At 53.4% G+C, this 15,025-nt stretch overlaps 6 protein-coding genes across 6 annotated transcripts; 3 read left to right on the plus strand and 3 right to left on the minus strand.

Annotated features, from left to right (window-relative positions):
• Positions 1-1,754: 1,754 nt before the first annotated feature.
• On the plus strand, positions 1,755-2,453 carry GUITHDRAFT_115853 (hypothetical protein; the record flags this gene model as incomplete). The annotated part of the gene is made up of 1 exon (XM_005825014.1): positions 1,755-2,453. One exon carries the CDS (start codon positions 1,755-1,757, stop codon positions 2,451-2,453), a length of 699 nt encoding a protein of 232 aa, XP_005825071.1.
• Positions 2,454-2,594: 141 nt separating this feature from the next.
• On the minus strand, positions 2,595-3,819 carry GUITHDRAFT_154812 (hypothetical protein). The gene is made up of 4 exons (XM_005825015.1): positions 3,722-3,819; positions 3,261-3,381; positions 2,964-3,211; positions 2,595-2,911 (listed from the first exon to the last, which is right to left on the minus strand). Exons 1-4 carry the CDS (start codon positions 3,784-3,786, stop codon positions 2,737-2,739), a joined length of 609 nt encoding a protein of 202 aa, XP_005825072.1. The 5' UTR covers positions 3,787-3,819; the 3' UTR covers positions 2,595-2,736.
• Positions 3,820-5,043: 1,224 nt separating this feature from the next.
• On the plus strand, positions 5,044-5,231 carry GUITHDRAFT_154813 (hypothetical protein; the record flags this gene model as incomplete). Its single annotated transcript, XM_005825016.1, has 1 exon — positions 5,044-5,231. A coding segment is annotated over one exon (187 nt), but the record flags the coding sequence as incomplete, so codon positions are not given.
• A 2,246-nt stretch (positions 5,232-7,477) lies between these two features.
• On the minus strand, positions 7,478-9,232 carry GUITHDRAFT_165327 (hypothetical protein; the record flags this gene model as incomplete). The annotated part of the gene is made up of 4 exons (XM_005825017.1): positions 8,303-9,232; positions 7,959-8,126; positions 7,597-7,698; positions 7,478-7,549 (listed from the first exon to the last, which is right to left on the minus strand). Coding segments are annotated over exons 1-4 (1,089 nt in total), but the record flags the coding sequence as incomplete, so codon positions are not given.
• Positions 9,233-9,476: 244 nt separating this feature from the next.
• On the plus strand, positions 9,477-10,631 carry GUITHDRAFT_154814 (20S proteasome subunit beta type 5). Its single transcript, XM_005825018.1, has 4 exons — positions 9,477-9,632; positions 9,736-9,892; positions 9,940-10,389; positions 10,437-10,631. Exons 1-4 carry the CDS (start codon positions 9,483-9,485, stop codon positions 10,550-10,552), a joined length of 873 nt encoding a protein of 290 aa, XP_005825075.1. The 5' UTR covers positions 9,477-9,482; the 3' UTR covers positions 10,553-10,631.
• A 131-nt stretch (positions 10,632-10,762) lies between these two features.
• Positions 10,763-14,805, minus strand: GUITHDRAFT_160083 (hypothetical protein; the record flags this gene model as incomplete). The annotated part of the gene is made up of 14 exons (XM_005825019.1): positions 10,763-12,336; positions 12,383-12,449; positions 12,494-12,573; positions 12,623-12,691; positions 12,735-12,800; positions 12,851-12,891; positions 12,939-12,994; positions 13,045-13,129; positions 13,179-13,260; positions 13,310-13,354; positions 13,402-13,458; positions 13,508-13,771; positions 13,820-14,236; positions 14,791-14,805. 14 exons carry the CDS (start codon positions 14,803-14,805, stop codon positions 10,822-10,824), a joined length of 2,859 nt encoding a protein of 952 aa, XP_005825076.1. The 3' UTR covers positions 10,763-10,821.
• Positions 14,806-15,025: the final 220 nt, after the last annotated feature.

Below are 15,025 nucleotides of genomic sequence, written 5' to 3' on the forward strand. Positions count from 1 at the left end.
ACTCTTGAATGGCGGGGCGGCCGGGGGCGAGCGGCTGGTTCCGAGAAGGAGTCCGGCTGGCACTGCAGCAACCGAGAGAGAGGAGGGCGACTACCGTCGGAAGCCCTTGCCCCTGACCGTACGGTATCCCGGAGTCCAATGATCGGACGCACTGCGGCAGTGCGGCCGGGCCCTCCGGTGCGGCTCGGACAAGATCATCTGATACGGCGGCGAGAAGAGCCTTCAAAAGACAGTAGGAAACCTTGACTCAGTGAAGCCGCGATCCGAGTGACTCAGTGATGTCATCACGGTCGCCGCTGTCACGGCGCCGCCGCGAACTTCGGAACTTCCGAGACTCGCGTTTGCAAGTCGGATCAGCGGCGCTGCCGTTTCCGAGAGCCTGACTCAGTGAGGCTCCGCGGCCGGCGGCCGCTGTTCCAAGTTCGCCCCCGGGGGCCGGGCCCGGATCATGGGCCGAGCGGGCCTCGGATCCGCCACCGTTTCAGGCAACTTCATAGCGTTCTGACAGTCAGAAAGCTGGACGATTACCACATATACCACCCCGGGGAAGGGATCTAAGGGTCTATTTTCACCCCCTCTTCTCACCGCATATAAACGGGTCTGTCAGTACCCCCACCCCTCTTTTGACAAGGACAGAGCAAATGTTCCTGCTCCCCGGGTGTATCCACTTGAGGTATATAACATTGTACATCAAAAATCACCGGTAAAAGGAGGTAAGTACGGTACAAAGTGTAATAATTTAAAAACAATGAGTGTACCATCATTCCTCAAATCATTGTGTAGTATTCCAATAATTCATACAAAGTATTAGTCATATATGATGGTATTATGTTAGTAAACCAATATTATAACTATTTTATAATTGCTAAAACTCCCCATCCATCTACCGAGGGGCCTCTCAAAAACAGTTTTAAACACCAACAACTTTTTGTCTATAATCTTATCTAAAAAGTAGTTTTACAACTGCCCTTCCCTTCCCGCCTCTGATGCAGCCAACATCTTCGCTGCCTCCTCCCCTCCCCCCTCCCTCCGCACTCCATCTCTTCTCAACACCTAGTATCCTCCATTCAAGTTCTAGTTGTTGTTTCCATCATGGCTCTGTGCTCCTGCTCCATGTTTTTGAATCTCTCCTGGCCGCATACTTGTCGTGTCAAGGCAATATGCTGTGACTTTTTGCATGTGGTTTTTGATCGCATGACTCTTCTCCACTGTATCAAGCTAGACGATCTTGTCCATTTTTGTCTTGTTTCCTCTAACATTGATGTTGTTGATGTTTGAATCTTCGTTGCCGTGCATTAGGGTTCTGGCTGAGTCATATCCTTTCCGCCCCTTCGATCCTTTTGGCTGCTGCTCCGTGATGTCGTTGAATATGAATTGCAGCTGCTATTCTCGTAACAGATGAAATAGAATTAGAAGAGTGTAATGTTCATGAGAGCAGAGAGGGCCACCCTCGTAACACGTATCCATACATTCCGAGTGAAATTCATGTGCAAGCACTGATGAAATTCTTCAGGTCAGTTTCCTGGTTGGTTTACCATCATGGGGCAATGATCCTTTTTCCTTATCCAAATTATTAGAGGAGAATTACAAATTTAGAGACTGCATTGGTTGAATATCGTGAACAGCATTAACGACAGACCCCTCGACTTCTTGACCAACTGTCATTTGGGGGTCGTATGCACTTTTGCTTCAGGAGGAACATCGGCTTGAAACTCAGAAGAGATTGTTGAGAATTGCTGGTTGCTACACCCAGAATGACTGACGCTAAGGCAAACGATTCCTTCGACCATGACGCAAACAATGCAGAAGAATCGTCGGGACGACCAGTCCGTAGGAGCAGGTTGCTCTCCGATGATGCTAGACTTGCGTTGCAACTGCAGGAGCAAGAGCTCAGAGCTGCAAGAGGAGGCTTTCAGACGTCAAGGAAGAGATCGAAGCCATCTAGTAGTCCACGGAAGAGTTCTTCAGGCTCAACTCAGAAGGCAAAGACCTCACAGCCCGAGCCGCAGACCACTGCAAAGAGTCGGCAAAAGGTGAGCACAGCGTCAGGAGGAAAGAAAGCAGCGAAACCAGCAACCAAGTCAGCATCGAATAAGACACAGCCCAGCAAAGCAAGGTCGTCTTCGAAGAAGTCGAAGACTGCTTCCAGCCATCAGGATGACGGCTTCGTCCAATTTGGTCTGGAGCCTTGGCCAGGATCTGATGAAGCAGTGCCAGCAGTCAAGAGCAAATCTCTGAGGCTAGAAGAAGACTCCACAGTCATGAGCATCAAACGGCTAATCATTGACGAGGCTTACCCGGGAGAGAACCTTTCGAAGATTGAGGTCCGAACCAAGGCTGGAATGTTGCTGGGGCAGGACCACTCGCTGAGATACGTCCGACAGTTCCTCTGGCCGGAATCCAGGGGAGACCTCGTACTTTATTACTCGAAGGGGAAAGACTCTCTCTTCTGATCTGGCAGAACCCCACTGGCTATCTCGTTCAGGGGACTCTATCAAGACAGAACCGCTGTCACAGAACTGCCGAAAGCAAGAAGTTTTTGAGCTGTTAATTTTGTGCAGACGAGCATTCACAGTGACCCAATAACCAAATTTCTCTAGACTATAATTTATTTTTTGAAATGAAGGATTGTCTGAACGTCAAGCATTACTTCACTTACAACCACGTCCTTCCGTCAAGAATGACATCAGAGTCTCCCTTCATTTTCATTCCGAATGCAACCCTCCAGACGTCTCCTTAGAGGCATACACGGACGACAGCAGCATGATACAGCACAAGAATGGCAGATAAGATCTTCTGCCCGGCGGGCCCCAAGTTGTGCTTGCCCCATGGCGCATTGACGATGCTCACAATCGTCATACCGGCGGTGATGTAAGCAGCGATGCCCAAGTAGCGATGTACCTTATCTCTCCTGCAAGAAGAGTCACGCATGCTGTTCAAACCTAAAGGATAACAGGATGTACCAAAGGTAGTACAGGGACTGAGTCTTGTGGCTGGTAGTGCGATAGGCAGCGAGCAGGAGCGACGACGTACCAAGCACGGTAGTGAGAGCACCGAGCTTTCCGTGGAGGGAGACAAGATGCTTTGCGACAAGCTTCTTGGCTGCGGCATTGTTCTCCTTGTTCTGCCAGATGGCCCACAACCCTCCTGCGATCGCAGCGTATGCCAAGCCATTCAAGATCCCGTGGGTCTGCACCTTGGCCGCTTTCTCCTACAGATAGAATCATGGCAGGAAGATTGGAGAATGAATGTTTTCAAACCTTCACGTCTGTTGTCTCCTTGCTCTCTCGCAGATACTTGATGGCGTACGGGGTCAGCGCCAGCCAACCCACGCCTAGCAATGTGGGATGCCACGAGAAGAGGCTCGAGGGGAACTTGGAGCTGAATGAACCAAAAATCAGCCACGTACATGTGCAAGTAGAAAATCATATCTACATTATAACAACACACTCCAAGCTCAGTGAGAACGAACCATTGATGAACCACAGGACGAGTTTCAGTGCTTATCAGAGTGGAAGATTCTAATCATGAGGATAATACACACATTGGACAACAACCAATCTGTTCCTTAGGAAAACAAATGCGATCAGGGCAGCAAGCACAGACGGAATATCAAGACAAACATCGACCATCTCACCCTTGAGCGGGGGAACTTCACAGAATCAGGAGAGAAGAACGGGGAACGAAGGAGGCGGTATCACGGAGCATGAAGTTCGCATACCTACGGGCAAAAAATGCGGCAAGCACTGCCCCTGCGGGTGCCAGAGTCGCGAGCGAAGCGGACATGGTGGAAGAGGACGGAGGCAAGGTGCGCAGGCTCGGGGTGGGTGGGGTATGTAGCCCGTTAGGCAGAGGTGGGGTGGTTTGGACGTCAACTTGAGGGTATAGAGACTTATCAGCCATGTTCAGGGGGTCCTACTAAGGGGTGGGGTACGAGATTACATTCCACCGGTGATCAAAGAGTCAAATACACCGGTGGTAACATCAAAACAGAGGGTGGGGTGGCTCACAGGCACCCCCTTCTGAACTTTCACATGGACCCACCCCTACAATCATCACTCTGAAGGACTCAAACACACCCGTACTGAACCAAAAAAAAACATTCTAAGCAGGGGTACACATGTGGTCATCAGGTAGAGAAATTTGAAATGCTGAATATTGAATCATTTGCCTTAAGTTTGAAATCTTATATGAAAATTTATATTTAAGTTTATTGCAATATAATTTCAAACTAGAAAACATAGTTTGAAATATATTTCAAATCACCCTCGCATCCGCCTTCGAAAGGTCGCGCCCCTTGGCTGACGGTCACTGAAGGTGAGGCGATGCACAGATAGCGGCGGGAGACATCCGCCATGCTCTCTTCCCCCTCCTCCACTTCCTCTTCCTGCTATCCGCTCTTCTGTTCTAATTTTTTCTCCTCTTCACCTTCACCTCATTCCCCTGTACATACTCCTGCTCCATGAATCCATCGTCACCCGCTCGCCCTGCTTGTTCACGATCCGTCAATCGTTTTCCTTCCTCTCACCTCCCATATCGTGATCCGCTGTTTGTTACACTCGGCGATGAGAGATTCTTTCTGCCCTCTTCCTCCTCGACGTTCGACGTTGTTCTGCTGCTTTCCCTCGTTGGTCTTCTGCCGCTCCATCTTCCCATTGCTCCCCTCACTCAGAAAACTTTTTACTCCTCGTGATCTCTCGCATTACCGAACTATTCCTTTCGATGGCTTCCGTATGTCATACTGGATTTTTGGTCCTCTTCCTCTGCTCCAGCCTTTCATCTGAATTCTTCACCTCCCCAAAAGAGCCAGTAGTGTTGAACTGAGATGTTGAGAAACGATTTGTCGCATGAGACAAGATTTTGTTTGAGATCACCGACCGAAAGTGATCGTTTGTGTATATTGATAACCCTCGATATGCCGCGATGCCGTAGTAATCATCGTTTATAAGCTTTCCCTTTTCTTCACGTCTTGTATTTTTAACGTGCGTTGATCCATCTTGTTTAGTCTGCACACAACTGATTCTGATGTTATTCCTGCAGTACAATGCGCACTATCCTCTACGGAAAGAAGGCTGCCAACCTCTACACCCAGGCGTTCGTTCAGAACACCCAGGCTCGCGCCCTCTACCAGGAGTCTGAGGATACCTACTACCGCGCCAACGATGCCGCCTCCTACGACGACTGGCGCCGCGCTCGCCACCAGTGGGACTACTTCTACAACCGTCATTAAGATGCTCGAGCGGGGGCAGGAGGATAAGATTTTGCCCTCTGGGTTTTCACTTATTCTTTTCCGCGTGACGGTTTGATTCTCATGAAAGGAAGTCAAAAAAACAATATGCTTCACTGTCTCCGCCTTCCTGCCCCTCCTCCTCTTCCTCTGCTCCGTGTGCTGATAATCACGAAGATGAGGAGTGGAACTGATACGATCCAGACAGCCTCCCACCACGTTGCCTTCCAGCTCACTCGCCCATTCATGTTGGCTCGACGGTAGGTGCCCTTGCCTGCTCCTCCCGAGAAATTCCTTCTGCCCACCTGTCCGACTGGATGCAGTCGGACGCCGCTGATCATGACAGTCCGAGGAGGTGATTTCCAGCGTGTCCTTCCTCTTACTGCCTGCCCTGCACAGCTAGTGAGATTCCTTACTTCCTCTCCATCCTCCATCACCGTTGTGGCTCGAGGTCCAAGTGTCGTTTGACCTCCCTTGTACCTGCTCCAGCTGTTACCGACTCGTCCTCCTCCCTCCTCCTCTACCCAGTGGGTCTGCGGTGGCACCCCCAAGCTCGCTTCAACGCGCGAGGAATCTGTCCAGCTCTTGTCCACCTCGGCTTCAACAAGGATGTCGACCTGTGACAGGTCAGGGATACTAGAGGGATGGAGGAGGCAACTTGAGAGGCAAGGAAGGGGCCCAGCAGCAGAGGGAGGAAAAGGTGGAGGACGAGAACAAGCAGTGGCGCAGCAGAAGCAGCAAGCAAGCAAAAAAGCAGGCAGGCAGGCAGGCAGGCAGGCAGGCAGGCAGGCAGGCAGGCAGGCAGGCAGGCAGGCAGGAGATGATGTGTAGTCGGCCTCACCGCTAGCTTGTCAGAGGGAGAGGCGGTTGCGATCATGATTTTGCTCAGGTAGGGAACGGACGCCTGAGTCTAGTCAGGCGGACGGGCAGGAGAGGAGTGAAGGATACCATCCTTCCGTTCCAGCCAGCAGGTAAACCTCTGCAGAGGGAAAACCCTCGGGGGCAGAGGCGAGCAGAGGTCTGCTCATCCTGTGGTGGCAAGTGAAATGAGGAATAAGGGAGGGAAATCCGTGCTCAGATCCTGAGAGGAAAAGAGGAGGAGGGCGCGGGGAGCAGGGAAGATGGCAGGAGGGAGGAGCTAGAAGGTAGGAAGAAGAAGGTAGCAGGGAGGAGAAGGATTGAAGATAGGGTGTGTAAGAGCACAGAATCACCTTGCAACGGTGAGTGCCAAGATGTTTTTGATCCGGGAAAAACTCGCAAGAGAAAATTTCGCTGTCGAAGATGCAAGCATCCTCCAAAGCCAGCTGAGTCTGCAACTAGCCGGAAACAAAGATAAGGCCAGGTATGAAGGAGGAGGAGGAGGAGGAGGAGGATGAGGAGGAGGAAGGTATACATGAGAAGCAACAGGAGCAGCAGGGATGCGAATGAAAGCTCATACCTTGTCACAGTCTCGTAGGAGTTGTTGAGGATTTCGAGCAAACCTCGTGTCAAGATGATTGTGCCAACAGAGCTTCCCCCGGTCCTCCTCCTCCACCATCTCCTCCCCCTTTCGCGTCCCCCCATGACTCTGGTCAGCGCCATGGCGTGCACGGCACGTTACTCGGAAGCTGCTGATGCGAAACGCTCCTCCAACACGCCACTGGACCCAAAACGTGGAGGGCGAGCTGAACGTGGACGAGTTGCCACTCGGCAGAAACTCGCCTGCCCCTCCTGCCTTTCCAGTCACAACACTCCTTGTCCTCCTCCTCCTCCCCTTCCTCCTCCTATCTTGCTCCTGTTCCTCAGGCTCCTGCTCCTACTTCTCCTCGCCTTCCTCCCCCTCATCCTCCTCCGCCATCTTTCCTTGGGTGTAAACTTGTTCCAAGATGACGTAGGGTTGGACGACATCGAGTACAAGGAGTGACAGGCGAACGTTGCGTGCAATGTGGCCGAAGTCGCTGCTGCCGTGCACGTTTGACAGGCTCGAGAGGATTCCGAGTGACGAGCCCAGCTCGGACTCAGGTGGGATCTTCTGGTAGGCTTACCCAGGGAGTCAGCTGTACAGCTGGTGGGCCAACGTACGGACCTGTTTCTACCAAGAGGTTGGCCGCTCGATGCCTGTCAGCATCATGAGAGGGAGGCCAGACGCAGAGGGGACAGCAAGGCAGCAAGGCAGCAAGGCAGCAAGGCAGCAAGGCAGCAAGGCAGCAAGGAGAAGACTCACGTGACGTTGCCGTAGAGTGTCCGAAGGTTGGAATATCCTCCATACTTGGAAGGAAGGCAGTTCACCCCACCAGGAGCCCACGAGGCCCCGTACGCCCAGTCTTCCATCCCTCCTCCAACCTCCTCCTCCGTCACCGGCAGGAGAAGAAGAGGCAGCTGCTTCTTACCGGGTAGATGACGCGCGGATCGTTGAGAGGGCCGAAGCGGAATTTCTCCATCCTCCCCGTCGGAAGAGGCCCAGCAAAGTCGCTTGCGTACTTTGACAAGATCTTGAAGTGGGGTCAGAGAAGGGGGAAGGGCGACAAGAAGAAAGGAAGACGAGGAGGGAGAGGAGTGAATTGGACAGAGAAGACTGGATAGGGGGGGTTAGGGGAACATGAGCAGGGATTCATCAGGAAGGGGGTGAGAAAACGCTTGGAAAGAAGGAAAAGGAACGCGCTGGTGGAGACGATTGGGTCGGCATGTAGGAAGAGGAGTGGAGAGCAGAGGAGTTCGAAAGAGGCTCAGCAGAATCAACAGGTGATCCTACCAACATGGCCGTGTGATCGGGAGAAATCCAAGAGGAGAGCATGCCCTCTCTTGCTTGGCACCTCCCGGGGTAACCCGGGCAATGCTTCGTGTCTCCCCAGGGATGTGCGATGAGGTTGTCTCCCCCATGAAACGTGACAGCCAACGAGAAGATATTCCTCCTCCACACCTGAGCCCAAAGATTTAATCTCCACCTCCTCCGCCCTCCCCCTCCCGCCGTCTCCCCTTCCTCTGATTCCTCTTCCTCATCTCCCCCCACTCCTTTCCCCCATCCTCCTCCTCATCCTTTGCCCCATCCTCCTCCCCATCTTCCATCCCGCCTCCAGCTCCCAGCCATCTCCTCACCTCGTTTACGCTCCTTGCTGCTACAGACTGCATACAGCGGGAGCTGGAAGTGTCAAAAGCAAAGTCTCTGTTCGGGTCAACCCCCAGCTCGTCCCTCTTGCTCTCCTGGTATCCTACAGCGTTCGCCGCCGGGATCAGCACCAGCACCCGACTGTCCAGCATGATCCTCGCCCATGGGTCGACCGCGTACGTCCCCAGCAGGAAGGACACGAGCTCGAGGAGAGCAGTGGGTCCGATCCTCTCGTCTCCATGTAGAGCTCCACTGAAGAACAACCGCGGAGTTTCCTCCGTCCTTGCCTGCATGTTGCCAACTTCCATAACCCACACCTTGCAAGGCTGGTTCTTCTCCACTCCCTCCTCCTCGCTGCATTTCCCCGCGCTTGGCAGGCCGAAGTCATCTTGAGCGCTGTACAATCTCACCATGTCCGGGTACAGGAGCTCCAGCGCCCTCATCCTCTGCAGCATCGCTGGGTAGGAAAGATAGCGGAATCTGTAATGGCTGGTTTGTATCCCTTGCTCGTTTCGCGAGAGCCATAGGTCGCAGTCCAGAGCCGCCCACTCCGGGTCGTCCTGCTGCTGCATGAGTTGCGAGAGAGGCGGTGAGCGCTCTCCTTGCTTCTTCAGGCAGAGCATCCGGTTGTCAATGAGCTTCTTGTGGAAGGGTACCTGAGTGTTGTACTGGAGGGAAACCACATACTGGCAGAGGCACAGCAGCGAGACGACTCGGTACCTCCCCCGCATCACCATGTGACTTGTGAGGGCTCAGATCAATGAGACTTGACTCCCTGGAGCGAGTCTCGTCGGCCTGATCTGGCTCTTCCGGAAGTCGAAACGTGATAGGATGTGTGCGTGAGAAGGGGCCAGCCATCATCTCGCCATGGCTATCAGCAATGGCGTCGCCATCGTTCTCTCCTTGTTCGTATTTTCGTTGTGTCTCCTCCTCCCTCCCTCCCTCCTCCCTCCCTCCCTCCCTCGCTCCCTCCGCTTCAATGTCGCATGCAGCTCCAGGTCATCCCCGTCACCACCATCGACCCGATTGTCGTCGGTTACGCGTAACGGCTCAATTGCGATGAACTAGTTCGGTTCAAGTCAGTTGATTCTGGAAGAAATTTGGATTAAATCAGATCGAATCATAACCGTTGTAACTGTCGAGCGGAGGCAGCGACAGGTGTCCAAAACCATGGCGCTGGCGCTGTCAAACGCGTTCACGGCCATGAGCCGCGAGGCTCGTCGTCATGAGCGCAGAACGAAGAATCCTGCGAACCCTGAGCTTCCTGCATATGATGAGGAAGAGATGCTCATGAAGTTCGCCATGCCGGGCCCAAATGCGGTGAGTTTTGGCACGTTTCATGTATCGTTTGTTTGCAGCCCCCTTAGTCCTTTCTGCCGTCTTTGTGTACCGTGCATGAGTTTCATGTTAATTGTTTCTGCAGCCGGATGATTTTCTCAGCGGTGCCTTCGCTCCAAAGAACGCTAACGACAGCGATCCGGCGCTCAAGTTTCTTCACGGAACGACCACGTTGGGGTTTGTCTTTTCTCAGGGTATCATTATCGCGGTTGATTCAAGAGCAAGCATGGGAAGCTACATCGGTGATTTCTTTGAACTTCGCTAGCACCAAGGTCTAACAGATTGACAGGATCGCAAACTGTAAAGAAATGCATTGAAATCACTCCTTATTTGCTCGGTACCATGGCCGGCGGTGCAGCAGACTGCATGTTCTGGGAGAGACACCTTGGTCGTCTTTGCCGTTTGTACGAGCTGAGAAACAAGGAACGCATCACCACAGCTGCTGCGTCCAAGTTGCTTCATAACATCATGTACTCGTACAAAGGATACGGCTTGTCAATGGGCACAATGATTGCTGGTTGGGATAAGGATATTGGGCCAAACTTGTACTACTGCGATAGCGAGGGAACCCGTGTGAAAGGACAGAAGTTCTCTGTCGGCTCTGGTTCTCCTTATGCCTATGGTGTGCTTGACGAGGGATACAAGTTCGACATGTCAATTGACGACGCCTGCGAGCTCGGACGTCGTGCCATCTACCACGCCACCTTCCGTGATGCTATGTCTGGAGGAAGAGTGTCAGGTACCTTGAGCTCTATGTTGTCGTCTCCGACTTATGCTTGTCTGCAGTTTATCACGTGCACGAGAACGGATGGACGAAGATCAGCATGGATGACGTGCAATTGTTGCATGAGAAGTACATGAAGGAGGCGGGAAGGACGACACCAGCTTGGAACCACATGTAACGTAGCAGGGCTGTGGGTGGTATGAGGTTCGTCGATGATGGAATAGAGGATCTGTTGAAATATACTCGGGAAACGTTTGAGTTGTTGAAGCGTTGATACCAAAGTGTCATTCAATCGGTGGTATTTCAACATGCAAATCTCACTGCCCAAGGGCATATTGGTTTCACTAACAAGAAAGTAATGTTTTCAAAAACAAGCAAAACAACATGATACCGCAGTCGAGTCGTTTATTATCAACAGTTAAGATAGAATAACTTGTTACACCCCGTTCAGTTGGCAGCCTTGGCCTGGTCAGTCTTGGCGAGCCGCAGCACCAGATTCTTGTCCCCGTAAACATCGTCAATGCGCTTGATCGACGGCCAGAACTTGCGCTCCCTTAGGGCTGGCACAGGATAGGCAGCCTTGTCGCGGCTATAAGGATGATCCCACTTGTCTCCGAGAACTTCAGCCATGGTGTGGGGAGCGTTCTTGAGCACGTTGTTCTCAGGGTCTGCCTTGCCCTGCTCCACCTCCCTGATCTCCTCGCGGATGGCCAGCATGGCGTCGCAGAACCTGTCGATCTCGAACTTGCTCTCGGACTCAGTTGGCTCCACCATGAGAGTACCAGCAACAGGCCAGGACATGGTGGGGGCGTGGAGGGAGTAGTCGCACAACCTCTTGGCGATGTCGACGGCGTCGATGCCGCACGAGGCCTTGAAGGGACGAAGATCGATGATGAACTCGTGGGCAACGCGTCCATTCTTGCCCGTGAAGAGGATCTCGAACTCGTTCTTGAGGCGATCCTTCATGTAGTTGGCGTTCAAGATCGCCAGCTCCGTCGCCCTCTCGAGGCCGCGGCTACCCATCATCTGGATGTACATCCAGGAGATCGGGAGGATGGATGCGGAGCCCCAGGGAGCAGCAGAGATCGCGCCGATGCCATGCTCGCCACCAGTGACGCCCATCGGGTGGTTGGGAAGGAAGGGAGCGAGCTTCTTGTTCACTCCGATGGGGCCCATGCCTGGTCCTCCACCCCCGTGAGGAATGCAGAAGGTCTTGTGCAGGTTCAAGTGGCAGACGTCAGCTCCGATGTGACCAGGAGAGCAGAAGCCAACTTGCGCATTCATGTTGGCGCCGTCCATGTAGACCAGGCCGCCGGCGTCGTGGACCATCTTGCAGATCTCTACAACGGTGTCCTCAAACACTCCGTGGGTGGAGGGGTAGGTGATCATGAGGGCTCCGAGGTTGGCCTTGTGCAGCTCAATCTTCTCCTTGAGGTCGTTCATGTCCGTGTTGCCCATGTCGTCGCACTCGATGGGAACGACGTCCATGCCGCACATGGCAGCGGTGGCGGGGTTGGTTCCGTGAGCAGCACGGGGGATGAGGCAGATGTTGCGGTTGGTGTTGCCATGGTGCTTGTGGTACTGACGGATCGCCATCAGCCCTGCGTACTCGCCAGCAGCTCCAGCGTTGGGCTGCTGGGAGATGGCATCGAAGCCGGTAATGTCCATGAGCCACTTGTTGAGCTCGTCCAAAAACTCGTGGTATCCCTGGACCTGATCGACGGGCACGAAGGGATGGATAGAGTTGATCTCGGGCCAGGTCACGGGGACCATCTCAGAGGCGGAGTTGAGCTTCATGGTGCAGGAGCCAAGAGGGATCATAGAGGTGTTGAGGCCAAGATCCTTGGACTGCAGGTGGAACATGTAGCGCATGAGCTCCGTCTCGGTCTGGTACTTGTTGAACACTTCAGCAGTCATGAACTTCGACTGGCGAGTCAAAGCTCCATCGAATCCGGGAGTGACCTAGAACCATGTCAGTGTTGCCAAGGCAAACATGTCATGAAGCTACCTGCTCTGAGAGCTTCTCGGCGCTTGACTTGTTGGCTCCGAATACAGCGAGGATCGCATCAACATCGCTGATTATATGTCAGCAGGATACACGAATTACAAAGAGCTTCACCTTGGGTTGGTGGTCTCGTCAAGGGAGATGGTGACAGACTGCTTGTCAAGCTGGCGGAAGTTCATGCCAGCATCGACGGCCTATCACGAACCAGGTCACGCAAGAGACAAAGTGTAAGCCACTACATACCTTCTTGCAGACAGCCTGGGCATCAACTCCTTCAATCTTGACGGTGTCGAAGAAGGGAAGATCGCACACCTTGAAGGGTGTCAGTGGTACCTCACGCTCCACCACGTACTACCTTGACGCCAGATTGCTTCAGGCCCAAGGCAAGAGTCTTCGCGAGACCATTCACGCGAGCAGCAATCTTTACGGCAAGTCAGCAATTTAATTACCTGAAAAATGCTGTTTGCTCACCTTCTTGAGGCCCTCGGGTCCATGGTAGACGGCGTAGAAAGCTAACGACACGTGTCATAATCATGTTGTAACAAAGAGTCCCACTCACAAGCAGTGTTCGCCAGAAGTGCCTGCGCGGTGCAAATGTTGGAGTTGGCCTTCTCTCTGTTTGTCACGTGAGGGATCGGGGAGGTAACAAGGTACGGTGTAACTACCGGCGAATGTGCTGCTCGCGCGCCTGGAGGGCGAGACGGTAGGCAGGGTTTCCGGCAGCATCGCGAGACAACCCGATGATGCGGCCTGAGGGGATGTCAGCCTAGTCACCTCCCTCAAGGGCAATGCAAGGAACCAGGCACTGCACGCTTGTGCGCATCCTTGCAGGTAAGGAAGGCGGCATGAGGTCCTCCATACCCAAGGGGGACACCAAAACGCTGCGTGAGTTTGGATCAGTCTCCTCTCTCTCTCAAGCCAGATAAGGACCTGAGTGTTGCCGACTACGATGTCAGCTCCGATCTCACCGGGGGGCTAAGGACCGTGTTAATACAGCAACCCTCAGCTGCAGAAGGCAATACCTTCAACATGGTCAACGCCAGGAGATCAGAGACCATCACGACGGTGACTTTGTTGTCCTGGCACGATTTCAGCACGATGCCCTATTAAAAACAGACGGTGACATACATTCGCTTGCTTGATGACGCTGCTGTAGTCATGGATCGTTCCGTCGGTAGCAGGGTAGGGGAGGAGGACGCCCATCAAGGACGAGTCCATCTTGGCATCCTCAACCTTGCCGACGATGACTTCGATGTCCATCGGCTCAGCACGAGTCTGGCAGACGGCGATGGTCTGCGGGTTGCAGAGATCCGAGATGAACATCTTCTTCCTCTTGGACTTGCAGATAGTCTGGCACATAGCCATGGCCTCAGCAGCAGCAGTGGCCTCATCCTACTCAAACCATTACTTCTCAAAAAAACACAGCTGCAAGATGCTTACAAGGAGGGAGGCCTGTCCAATATCCATGGCCGTGATGTCAGCGATCATGGTCTGGTAGTTGACCAACGACTCCATACGACCCTGGGAAATCTCGGCTTGGTACGGGGTGTAAGGAGTGTACCACCCAGGGTTCTGGATGATATTCCTGAGGATGGGAGGGGGGGTGATGGTGTTGTAGTAGCCCATACCGATGTACGACTTCTTGAGCTTGTTCTTGGACACCATGTTGAACAACTTCAGGGTAGCGTCGGTCTCCGTCATGGCCTCTCCGACCTTGAGGGGCGGGCGGTTGCGGATGCTGCTGGGGATCGTCTCCTCAATGAGCTGCTGCATCGAGGATGCTCCGACGGTGGTGAGCATGTCCTTCTCCTCGTGGTCGCGGGGCCCGTTGTGTCTCCTCTCGAACTGGTCAGGATGCTTCAACCAGGCGGGGGCAGCAAACGATCTGGCGTGCACGAGCGGCTTGCCCTGAGTTCTGGCGAGTAGGGGGACCCTGCATGCAGAGAGCATGGCTGCCTTCTTGCTGCTCAGAGAGCGAGAGATTTGTCGGCGTGCGGCGAACATGTTGAAGATTCTAGTCCAGATGTCCTCTCCCTCGCAGCGGGAGCAGCACCGGAAACTGTAGCCGAACCTTCACAGATCAGAGCCGGTCCTGTCAAGCAATGATTCAGTAAGTTTGCAATCAGACAGCATGTTTCATCAGTGCTTCGTCCTTGCTACGACTATGTGCAAACGTAAGGACTCAGCACGGGGCACATGAAATGGGGAGAAAAAGCGTTCATAGTTGGCCACGTCAGGATCACTGAGAACGACACATGACAATACGGGGATCCGAGGGGAAGGACCAGGAGAGAGCTAGAGGAACTGAGCAGTGGAGAGGAAGGGAGGAGGGAGGGAAGGACAAGCAGCACGGAGCTGCTCGCTTCCTACTGCATGCTATCTGCCCGTATGAGTTTGTGGAGGTAGCCCACTGATGTGCATCTCATCTGCTGTAAATCGCTGCCAGCCTCCCTATACACTCTACCCCCACCCCCTACCTATAACACTGATCCTTGCCCTACCCCCACCCTATGTCGCAACCCCCCAGGGGACCATCTAAACCCTCTATCATTGACTATCTGACCCACCCATGGCTCTGGAATTAGGGGTTGCTACCCACCATAGAAACGAATTCCACACTGAACCACTACCCCCCACGACCCTGTG

Source organism: Guillardia theta, assembly GCF_000315625.1.
Source record: "Guillardia theta CCMP2712 unplaced genomic scaffold GUITHscaffold_88, whole genome shotgun sequence".
Classification (NCBI taxonomy): Eukaryota; class Cryptophyceae; order Pyrenomonadales; family Geminigeraceae; genus Guillardia; species Guillardia theta.

Excerpts from the sequence above, each read along its gene's own strand:
- GUITHDRAFT_154812 (XM_005825015.1), bottom strand. The coding sequence starts at position 3,786 with ATGTCCGCTTCGCTCGCGACTCTGGCACCCGCAGGGGCAGTGCTTGCC. Across the intron at positions 3,382-3,721 it reads GCCGCATTTTTTGCCCGTAG|CTCCAAGTTCCCCTCGAGCC; the intron begins GTATGCGAACTT and ends TGGTTCATTCAG. Across the intron at positions 3,212-3,260 it reads AGGAGACAACAGACGTGAAG|GAGAAAGCGGCCAAGGTGCA; the intron begins GTTTGAAAACAT and ends TTCTATCTGTAG.
- GUITHDRAFT_154814 (XM_005825018.1), top strand. The coding sequence starts at position 9,483 with ATGGCGCTGGCGCTGTCAAACGCGTTCACGGCCATGAGCCGCGAGGCT. Across the intron at positions 9,633-9,735 it reads CCATGCCGGGCCCAAATGCG|CCGGATGATTTTCTCAGCGG; the intron begins GTGAGTTTTGGC and ends TTGTTTCTGCAG. Across the intron at positions 10,390-10,436 it reads GTCTGGAGGAAGAGTGTCAG|TTTATCACGTGCACGAGAAC; the intron begins GTACCTTGAGCT and ends GCTTGTCTGCAG.